The sequence below is a fragment of the Grampus griseus genome, assembly GCF_964374135.1.
Source record: "Grampus griseus genome assembly, chromosome: 8".
Lineage (NCBI taxonomy): Eukaryota > Metazoa > Chordata > Mammalia > Artiodactyla > Delphinidae > Grampus > Grampus griseus.
In genome coordinates, this window is record NC_139002.1 from 68,731,534 (window position 1) to 68,743,210 (window position 11,677).

The window sequence follows — 11,677 nt, forward strand, 5'->3', positions numbered from 1 at the left end:
CCATTATACAATAAGAAATTTGATCTATTTATATTCTCCCATTAAAGCTTCAGTCATAATTGGTGGTGATAAAGTTGCTTTATCCTAGAATTTATAATGTAAGTATGAGAGTAGCAGAGGTATTTTCAAAGCATGATTGACATGTTGATTCTCTTTTTCTCTTTAATGCCAGATTCAAAGAGAATTTTGAATTCTTTATGCATTTTCCCCCCAAACACTCTGTTTTCTTTAAGTTTTAAGGAAAACCTCTCAGAAATTGCTTTTGTATACTCTTTTACTTTTTGCCATTCCACATTTTGCTCTCTGTTAGTTTGAGACTAAACTCTGTATTTTCTTTTTAAGGTTACCTTAGATATTTGAACATGCATACTTAACAAAGTCTAAATTGAGCAATTTCTATAGCCTCTTCCTTAATAATATTTAGGACCATAAAATGTTTTAGCTCTGATTACCATCCTCATTAACTTATATGGTTATATGTTACTTTAGTTCTCTACTTAAACCTCATAATTAGAAATGATTATTTTGTTCAGTTTTACTGAGATTTAACTATATATTTACTAGAGTCTTTGCTATAAGATCTTCTCTTTAGGGTTATTTTTTTTTCTGCTTGAAATATATCCAGAATATGAGAATATGTTTGAGTAGCAGGTATGTTGGTAGTGAATTCTCAGTTTGTGATTATGTTACATGATTTCAGCACATTAAAGACAACTTTCTTTTTATATTTGTCTTATTTTCTTAGTGTTGAAAAGCCAGTCTAATTTGCGCCTGCTTTACAGTATCCTTTCTTAATTTAGCAAGGTCTAATATAATATTGATACTTCTACCTTTTCTTGGATAATGCAAAGGGTAACACCTATCTGCTATGTTGTTATGTTTTTTAATTCTGTATTTATGTTATGTGCCTCACAATCATTCCTATTGTAGTCTAGTCAATTAGTATTCATATAGATTTACTGGCATAATTGTCCTTTTACTGCTCTTATTTCTTCCTCCATCGTCCATCCTCCTCTAATGATTCCAGACTTCAATCTGGAATCATTTTCATTCTGCCTGAAGAGTACCCATTAGTATACTTCTTCTAGTGTGTGTCTTCTATTGATGTCAGTTTGTATCCGTTTTTATTCTTCTGGGACTATTTTTATTTTTCAAAGATATTTATACTGGTATAGAATTCTATGTTAGCAGCTTTCTTTGAGCACTTGGAAGACATCTTCTCATAGTCTTTTGGCTTCTACTGCTTCTTTTCAGAAGTCAGTTGGTCAGACTAATGTTTCTTTGGAGGTAATCCACAGTGCCTTCTCTGGTTTTTAAAAAAATTTTTTCTTTGACTTTCAGCAGTTTTACTCTAATATGTGTAGATATATGTGTGTATATGTGGTATATGTGTGTTTTGAATCTTTGGCTTGGTCTCTCACCATTTTTGGAAAATTTCCAGCCATTGTCTTTTCAGATACTGCTTCTGTTCTATTCTTTTTCACTCTTCCTATGGGAATACAGTTGCACATATGTGTGACCTTCTCATAATATCTCATATCTTAAGTCAAGTCTCCATTTCAGTGCACTGGTACTTTAGTGATTTATTTATGGTAGCTTTTTTATTTTTGGTCTAGAACTTGCTATTTTCAGAAATAATGGTAAATTAAATTGTGAATAATTTATTACACCAAAAAAATTACCTGATTGTGTGTGGAGGAGCACTGAGCAGTGTATAGCCCTCTTATTTTGTCATGAAATAGCATTTTTGTAAGGCTTTCTTTTTCAGATTTATCTACCCTTTTCATCAAATGGCCTACTTAAAGTTATCTAAATTCCTAAGCCAGCTTTCATAACATATTCTGTCTCTTGATGTCAATACTGTTTCTCTAGGAAAATTAATCTGTGTGGTATGCAGGATGTTCAAAAAGAAGAGATAGTGTAGACAGAAGGAAACTGGAAACAGGTGTATTGTTACATGTATAAAAGGAATACTTAGGTCTATTTGGACAATGGGATTTTGTCGGTTTATTTATTTATTTTTAATGGTGCAGGCTTCTTTCTTCTTCATGTACTCCTCTTTAAAAGCTGACATGAGTTTTTAGATTATCTTCTCAAATGTTTCTTTGTTTAATGGACGATATGAAATAAGAACTTTTTTGTGAATAGCAGTAACATTTAAACAATTAATACAGTAAATGTTTTGTAATCATGTCATGTGGAATTAGCCTTTAGAAAAAGTGTGAATTTTTGACTGGTTGTGAAAAAAATTATCCAAGAAAGTAACCAATAATTTTTTTGTTTATGTAGACTTTTAATATTGATGTACGACAGTTACATTGGGCAGAATATATAGAGAACTACTGTATGGGAACTAAGAAATATGTATTGAATGAAGAAATGTCTGGCCTCCCTGCAGCTAGAAAACATCTGAACAAGTACGTTTTTATATGGGTTTGATTTCATCTTGTCTTCCTTATGAAATATTACAATTTTTTCTAAGCTGATAAATTGAGATACTGCTAATAACATATTGTATCAATATTTAAGAAAAGTGGTTGCCTTTGAGCTGTAACTATGGTAGTATTAATTTAGCCTATGATTGTGGAACCTTACTATTTTCATCAGCTTATACTGTCCATTAGTAATAAAGTCAGGTGGAATTTAGTTTTAAATATCACTTTAATCTTCCCTTAATGCTAGTGAAGGAAGAAGTAAAGATATTAGGAGAAAATAAAAGTATATTTTAAACTGGAGGTAATGTAAAGTTTCTTTTACCCTATTTAAATACATCTTTAGAAGAGGAAAAGAGGTATAATAATACATTATTCACTATAGAATTTTTTTCCTTGTTTATAAAATAGTTGTAATTATTCTCTTAGTCTCTTATAAAAGTAATACATACTAATTGTTTAAAAAAAAACCTCAGAAAATAGAAAAGGAAAAATTACTATTAATCCATTATTCAGAGATGCAGTTAGTTTTAATAGTAATCTCTTTTATTCATAGTAATTTTTGTGTGTGTGTGTGGTACGTGGGCCTCTCACTGTTGTGGCCTCTCCCATTGCGGAGCACAGGCTCCGGATGCGCAGGCTCAGCGGCCATGGCTCACGGGCCCAGCCGCTCCGCGGCATGTGGGATCTTCCCAGACCGGGGCACGAACCCGTGTCCCCTGCATCGGCAGGCGGACTTCTCAACCACTGCGCCACCAGGGAAGCCCCCATAGTAATTTTTTAATACAAGTTTTATAACAGTTTTCAAAACTTTCACATTATTATTCTTGTGTTTTCAACTCTTTGAGAATTTGTAGGGCAGCTAGTTGTATAGATGAGGAAATGGAGACTTAAGAAAATTGTGTTTGACAAGGTCGTATTGTATTAAGTGGCAGGGCAAACTAGAATACTGATCTTTGACTCCTAATTCAAAGCTCTTTTGTCTACACCCATTGTTTGTGTGTTGTTTGGTTAACCCTTGAACAACATAGGTTTGAACTGCATGGGTCCATTTATTGATACATGTAGATTTTTTTCTACAAATACATACTATATTACTACACAATGTGAAGTTGGTTGAATTCACTGATGCAGAAACACGGGTAAGAAGGGCTGACTGTGAAGTTATACTTGGATTGTTGGAGGGTCGATGCCCTAACCCCCACGTTGTTCAAGGATCAACTGTAGTCCTATATCTTTCACTGCCTGTTGAAGTTAATGGAATTTATGTAACAGTATTGCATATCTAAAGGATTTATATTCCTTTCTAACACCATTAAAAAACATCAAAAATGTTTTGAAACATGAGCAAGATAATGTGCATGTTGCTCTTTGAGAATAGGAGGGTCTTCCTATTTAGAGCAAGTGCCATGTTTCTTTCATGAATGAGGACTTGTCCAGTTGGCTTTTGATCCTGTGACTGAAGGAGTAAATTCACTTGTCTGACAACTTGTAAGCAGCTAAAGATGTCCAAAAAATGTTTATTTTGTCTGTAGGACGATGTATATGATGAATCTACCTTTTTAGATTAGATAGGAAGCTCCGAAGTGCAAGAGATATGTCTATTGTACCTACTAATGTACTTGCTGACTAGCACAGTTATAGGGCATACAGAAGGATGCTAAATAATACTTGTTAAATAAATAAATTTGCATCCCAAATGTAGTTATAAAAAAACTTTGCATTATTCATTATTAATAGAGGTAATGCATTGTTTGATGGACTCTTGTCCAGAATGTGCACAGTCAGGTTTGTTTGATGTTTGCTAACTTTCTAATTTAAGGACTTCTAGTTAGTTTTTTTTTTTTTTAATAGATTTGTTTATTTACTTTTGGCTGCGTTGGTTCTTAGTTACTGCGAGCGGGCTTTCTCTAGTTGTGGAGAGCGGGGACTACTCTTAATTGCGGTGCACAGGCTTCTCATTGCGGTGGCTTCTCTTGCTGCGGAGTACTGGCTCTAGGTGCACGGGCTTCAGTAGTTGTGGCACACAGGCTCAGTAGTTGTGGCACATGGGCTTAGTTGCTCTGTGGCATGTGGGATCTTCCCAGACCAGGGCTCGAACCCATGTCCCCTGCATCGGCAGGTGGATTCTTAACCACTGTACCACCAGGGAAGTTGCTTCTAGTTAGTTTTTAAATAAGTTGCAGCTTAATATGGATTTGAATTTTGATTAGATTAAAACTGAGCATGAATTATCTGCTGTCCAACAATATTCTATTCTAGAAAATAGTATCCAGTACATTTCTTGATTTGCTTTTCAGGTTGAGGAACATACGTTACGGTTTCAATACTATCCTCGTGATCCTGATTTGGCGCATTTTTATCGCAAGATCACAAATGGCAAGAAACATCTGGTACTTTGTGGTTAGTCTGTGCTACAAGTTTCTGTCTTACTTCCGAGCATCCAGCACTATGAGATACTGAAGACAAGAATTTAGCATTAGAACATCTATGCATATGGTGGTCTAAATGCACAAAATGTAAAATGTACTTAAGTCATTTCACCTTTTGTCAAGACATTAAACCATCTTAACTCAGAGTGTGGAGTAAATTATGGAACGTTTTATGTAACATATGCTCATAAAAACCTAGTGAATACACTGTGGTATGCCAACTCAAATCTATAATAGCCACCAAAACCATGACTTAACATTTTGATCCCTGGGGAAAAGGGGTTGGGTGAGGATAGGAGTGGGGAAATAGGAACACTGACCAGTATAACTGTGCAATTCTGGAACATATTAATTAAAATATGCCTTAACATACAGTGATTTTCTAATTATAATATTTAGTGCAGTGGAAAGCATTTATTTGGACAGGAATACTAGCTAAGTGGTAGATATTTGATTCTTCAGTGTTTGATTTTTTTCATCAGTTCAAGTGGGTTTTAGTTTTGTTAAAATTACAACCAAACTATTTTCACCTCATCCTGTAAGTTATTGAGTAGTCTCAGACATGAGAGACACGTTCTCATTTTTCTTTCTCTGATTAGAGGTCTGATGCATATCATTTTTCTATAAGCAGTCAGTTGCTTTCATAATCAGAAGGCTATATATTATTATAGAGGCCCTACTGGATCTAAATGAGTTTGAGAATCATGTCAACATATGCTATGTGTTTTTAGAAGGAAAATGAAAATTCAGTAAGACAGTTAGTATCAAAAAGAACAGGAATACATTTTTCTTGACCACATTATGACCAAATGAAAATCCGTTCTGTGACATTTTGTTCATATTTTGAAGCTGGATGATTAGTTGAGACTTTGACAAGCAGGTGTGGGTGCAGGGAGGAATTCACCATACTTATGCTCTCTGCCCTTTATAAATTTTATTAATAGGACTTTAAAAGGCTTATACTGTCTTTCCAATGAAAACTAAAAGTACATTACTATGGAAGAATGTATTTGCAGGTAGTCATAGCATTAAGAAAATGTTCTCGTGTGTAAACACATACTAATTTTTGACCTTGAGAGCTGAATTTCTTCCAGAAAAACAAAATAATACATAAAATAATGTGTATAAAATTAAAGAACTTTATTTACATACCACATAAAGTAGCAAACTGTTGAATGAGTTTAAAGATATCATTTATTTTTTTCTGCATGTGGTTTTAGCTTTTAGAAAGGAATTCATTATAGAAACAAGTAATAGCAAGAAAATCAATGTATATTTTAATGATACATTATAATTCCCTTTAAATCTTAATAGGTAACTCTCCTTACTGTTATAACACATTTGCTTTAACATATCAGCATAACATGTTCTAATTTAGCTGATCAAGTTGTACTATATTTAAATCATTAACAATGTATCTTGAATATGTTTAATGAAGTCAGTTCACAATACAAAAAGTTACATAGAACTTTACATCTTAATTTTCTTCATCAATTTAAATGCAATGTATAAGAAATTTATTTTGTTATTGTGAAAAAAACTAAATGTAAAGGAAACCACCTTCTTCCATGCAGGTGTATAATCTTGAAAAGGAAAATGCTTCCATGTTGAAGCCAGATTTTCTGTAGTAAACCTTTTAAAACATTATTTTAAAAGAAATATGTATATAAATATAAATACATATGTATTCTTTGCAATGATACTAAAGTCTCTGGTTTAGGACCATACCTTGTGTAAGGTGTGAGAGACCATGGCAGTGTCTAAAAATGGAATAAATGACGATGCCTTTGATTTGAAGTGGCCCACAAAGTTAACTATAGATGCTCTATACATTGAGTACTCCATCTCTCCAAATACATTTCCATAATGTGTTGAAAACATGCTAACATTTGTATGATTTTTACACATCTGCTGAATATACTTAGAATCAGATGAATTGTCTTTGTGTCTTGCAAAAGAATCAGGTACAACTTTGGAAGGTGTGTGAAGCACATGGAATGTGATGTCTCTGAACTCTGTCAGTTCTAGTAATTGTTCTTGTAATCTAACTTAAAGAAATGATAACTGGGAGGGTGCTGAGGCCACTGCATTAATTTTGTGTGTTTAGAATTCTTCTGTCAAAAGAAAGCTAATGAATAAATTAATATGTCATTCTGGAACTTAAAGTTCTAAAATTAGTATAAAAAGTATATAGGTTGTTAATCCTCACCAACTTGACTTTAAGCTTAACTCAAACAAAGATTTTGGAAATCATTTGTATTTATGTCATTTGCTAGATATGGTTTTTAGTTCTTTCTGATTGTGTTTTACACACAAACTCAAATTTTAACAGGATAGCCTGTTAAATAAATCTAATATTTCATTTAACTCATTTGATAAAGCTGATTTTTAAACATTGGGTTTTTTCCCGCTATTCACCCTTGATTCTTATAATTCTAACATATGCATTTGTCAGTCGTGAAGTCATTATAACTGTATTTAAACTTGACTTGGCAACATTAATATGTTCAAAAACTCAACACAGAGAAGCATGGCAATACATTCTTTGACTTAAGGATGGTATAAAATAAATATTTTCTGAATCTGTGTAATAAAGCTTGGAAGCAGGGAGGAAAAATCTTCTCTCCCTTTTTTGTGCTTGTCTGTAGGAACTGTTTCAGGGTTTTTTGCTTTTTGTTTTAAATGTAAATCGATAGTCTTTTATAAGAAATAAATAGAAGCATTATTGGGTGCCTTTGTTTGTAAACCAAAAAGTAATAAATGAATCCCTATATTTCCATTATAGTATTTATTGTATTTTTACAATAATTGTCCTGAAAATTACTCATGGGGTAATGTGGTTAGGATTACGGGAAACAGTTCTCATTTATACTTCTTACCTTTTTAAAGGTGTACTCATTACTTTTTATATCCTAATTTTATTGAATTCTAAATCTCTTACACAGCATTTTAGGGGAAGCATATAGGCAGGATGAATACTTTTTGTTAAAGTATCATTTTTATTTATTAGCTGGAATGAGGTGGTTTTTCTAAAAACAGTGCCAGGGTGTCATTAGGCTCCAGCTCCTCTCCTCCACATTGAATGATATTATATTAATTTATAAATACATTTGTTGTAATTTGTCTATTGAGTAAGTATAAGGAATCATTCATCAGTAATAGAGGGTAACTAAAAAAGGAGAGAGCTGATATCAGGCTGGGGTACAGGTGAATATAAATGTCCTTCCTAGCCAAGCTCTTCTAGGCTGACTCCAAGCTGTGACTTGAAAATATTAGCACAGACTTGCTCTATTTTGAGAAAAACTCCCTAATCTTTTGCATGAGAAGCTAGAGAAAGGAAGGTATACTGCATAACTTGATATAGAAATGTGTTAATTAAATTTACAGTCTCTGTGATAAAAGAAATATGAAATATTTTCTTATTGAATTAGTATTTTTATCTTGAGACATTTTCAAGTCATAGAATGAATGAATGCCTTTTTTTTTTATGATGGTACTCTCTTAGCATACATCTCTGCTACCCTTAAGATTCCTAAACAAATCATCTTTGTCATTTGAGCATATTTGTTAAATTATTCCTTTGATTTTTCTTTATTAAAGAAAATTTGAGTAACATTAAGTTTGACGTGCTCCTTTGCAAGTTGATGGCTGTAAGAATACATTTATATAGAAAAATGTAAAGTGATAAATATGAGTTAAATATCTTTATGGTGGGCAAATAAGGCTATAATTGTCGTTTTCTTTCTTTTCTTTCTCCCTCTTTTTCCCTCCCTCCCTCCCTCCCTTCCTTTGTCACAGATCACATACAATACCTATACTTATATACAAGATGAAGAGAGGCAGGGACTTCCCTGGCAGTCCAGTGGTTAAGACTCCGCACTTCCAATGCAGGGATGCAGGGGGTGTGGGTTCAATCCCTGGTCAGGGAACTAAGATCCCACATGCTGCGTGGTTCAGCCAAGAAATTTTAAAAAAAGATGAAGAGAGGCCGTGGAGATTTTTCCGAATTTATTAAAATATATAAGCATACCTCATTATTCTCCTCAAAATATTTACTTTGAGATTCTCTCCTAGACATTTGACTTTGTTTTTTTATGGGGTTGAATTAGGTGTCCTCCAAAGATGCTTTGGAGGCAGAATTCCTTTATTTTCTGCTGTTATACAGAAAACCTAATTCTCTTTCTCTCTTTCTCTCTCTCTCACATATATCTGTGGAAAGCTTATCTTCAGTTTTTGAGAGCAAAGTGTAACTAGAAAGTGTTAGGTTGAAACACGTAAAAATGCTAATACTTGATGGTCTTTGAACTACAAAGATAATCTCATATGACTCTACCCTAGTATTAGAGCTGCTTTTTTTGTTTTATTTTTTAACAAACACACCTGAACCTAAACATACAGATGAATGGATTTTATTTAAAATAGTCATCCCAGGAGAATATATGTTTATTTCATCAGTACTTAATTTTTTGACATATAATACCTACTTCTCTGCTTTATGTTACATCTTTCACAGGTTTGTCATTTTCCCGAACTGGGTTGTTGATTTCTGGTTGTTGAGAGGAAAACCAGCTCGCACCTTTTACACTGTAGAAATAACATTAGTGAACACTTGTTGAGCACTCACTATGTGCCAGACACTACTCTAAGCATTTTACATGTATTAACCCATTTGTGACGTACAGCAACCCTTTGAGAAGGGCACCTCTGTTACCCATGTTTTATAGGTGTGGTAACTAAGGTATGTAACATTAGTAATTTATCCATGTTAACACTGCTAGTGGCAGAGCCAAGGTTTGAACTCAAGTAAGTCTAGCTCAAAAGCCTGCTACACTTGTCCATGGCACTATACTGTCTTTCACTATAGGAGCACGTGCTTCTGGACCATTTAGAGAGGTTCTCTTATATGCTGTTGGGTTAGGCACTGTGTTTTATATATTGCAATTATCTGTTTATCTGTCTGTATCACTCAACACACTCTAAACTTGTCAGTGGTTCAGATCAGAGTATGACCCACTACCCTTTAGGGTTGTATGACTTAACATAGGTAAGTAAACATAGTTTTAATATAACATATAAAGAACAAAATACTAAAAGCACAAAGGAGTGATTTACTGCTTAGTGTTTCAGGGAGGAGCTCATACAGACATACAACAGTTGAATTGTGGTTTTAAGTCTCATTGGAAGAATGGTGGGAAAGGGAAGCATTCCAGGTATAGAGAAGGGCATGTGTAAAGGGAAGTGTGGGGAGCCATGAGGAAATATCTTGGTGCCAAAGGGGAGGATGACTAAGGGAAGATGAGGCTGGGGAGGCAATTGGGGGCCAACCAAGGGCCTTTATATGCTCAGAATTCACTATGGAATGTGGAATGGCTGTGGTCAAAAACACTCAGAAGGTCCTCCTAGCCAAAGCACACCAATTCCTATTAAATATGAATAGATTTTGGACTTCAGTGAACTGACCTATAACACTTATTTCCTGAATGAAATCAACTTAAGAGAAAAAATTCTACTTAAATAGTGACACTAAGTATTTTTGAGAATACAGGCCACACCAGTGTTTAAACAGCTGGTGTCTCTGTTTTTCAGTTTTCTGTGATTCTCAAAGTATGATCCCAGACCAGCAGCATCAGCATCTGCATCACCTGGGAGCTCAATAGAAATGCAGCTTTCAGATCCCATCCAGACTTACTGAATCAGAAACTGGGTGGGGCCCAGCAGCCTCTTCTGAGGTGGCCTCCAAGTGATCGTTACGCACACTAAAGTTGGAGAACTGCTGGTCTGAGTAGTCAGTCTTCGTGAGATACCAGCAAGGTCCAAGTAGAGTACATTCCTAGGACCTGGGACAAGGTCTGGAAAGTCCCACTTGAAACTAAAAGTCAATATATAAAACATGACACAAAACACATAGTAATACATAGGAAATGGTCTGGCCTCACAGGAATAATGCCAAAATGTTCAAGAAGTTAGCCTTATGTGATAATTATGGGTGGTCTAGTTTTTTGACCCTTATACTTTCATATTTTCTACGTTTTCTGCAATGAGCCTGAGTTTTTTGTAAACTAAAGCAAAAGTTTTTATTTTACAGTAACAAATGAGGGTGTGTTTCCGGAATCTGGAAAAATAAGAAAAGACTTAAAAAAAAAAAAAAAGTCCATTCATTCTGGGTTTTTAACTCCAGATCTTGAGATGGCATTTTTGTCTCATGGTTAGAGAACAACAACTTACTATGCTATGATAGCCTTTGAAATTGTCCAGGTCTTTGTTAGGTTTTTGGTAAACTTGGTAAGTATATTCATTTCTGTGCTTACTAGTTTCTTACTCAGTCTTTATCTGGTACTAAGCATGAGTGTATGTCCTTTCTGTGCAGCCAAGTTACCACAGTCCTCCAACTAGCTTACTTTCCCATTGTAATTCCCATTATAATGCTCATTTTATATATCAATTAATTGTGAGTTTATGGAGAGTCAGCTGTCACAGAGAGTGCTCAGCTCTTCATAGGTTGAGAAGGTGTTTCTGTCCTTAAAACTGGGTTCTAGAGCCTGTGCCATGGGAACCTCGCATAATTACCAAAGCATGCAGGCAGTTGAAAGTATTGCTAATTTTAGAATGTTTTACTTGAGAAAATCTGAAATGATTAGGGGGTTTGCCTTAAGCTATATGAAAACAGGATCTAACCCCATTAGATTGAAAATACCTGTTTACTCTGTTTACTTCATGCACTTGTGAGCTCTCCCATAGGGCAGGGCCTATTTCTTTAAGGAACCTGGCACATAGAAGTTACTCAATAAATGTCTCAGCTTAATTGATAATATG

The 11,677-nt window shown here is 34.4% G+C and overlaps 1 protein-coding gene across 4 annotated transcripts in view; it reads left to right on the top strand.

Moving 5' to 3' along the window:
• FAR1 (fatty acyl-CoA reductase 1) overlaps nt 1-7,637 on the top strand; it is a 73,160-nt gene extending 65,523 nt beyond the window's left edge. For all 4 annotated transcript variants that reach the window (XM_082660764.1, XM_082660765.1, XM_082660766.1 and 1 more), the window contains 2 exons: nt 2,290-2,417; nt 4,733-7,637. In XM_082660764.1, coding sequence (XP_082516890.1) covers nt 2,290-2,417; nt 4,733-4,895 — 291 coding nt within the window. In that variant the 3' untranslated portion in view covers nt 4,896-7,637. The remainder of the gene's footprint in view (nt 1-2,289; nt 2,418-4,732) is intronic.
• Nucleotides 7,638-11,677: the final 4,040 nt, after the last annotated feature.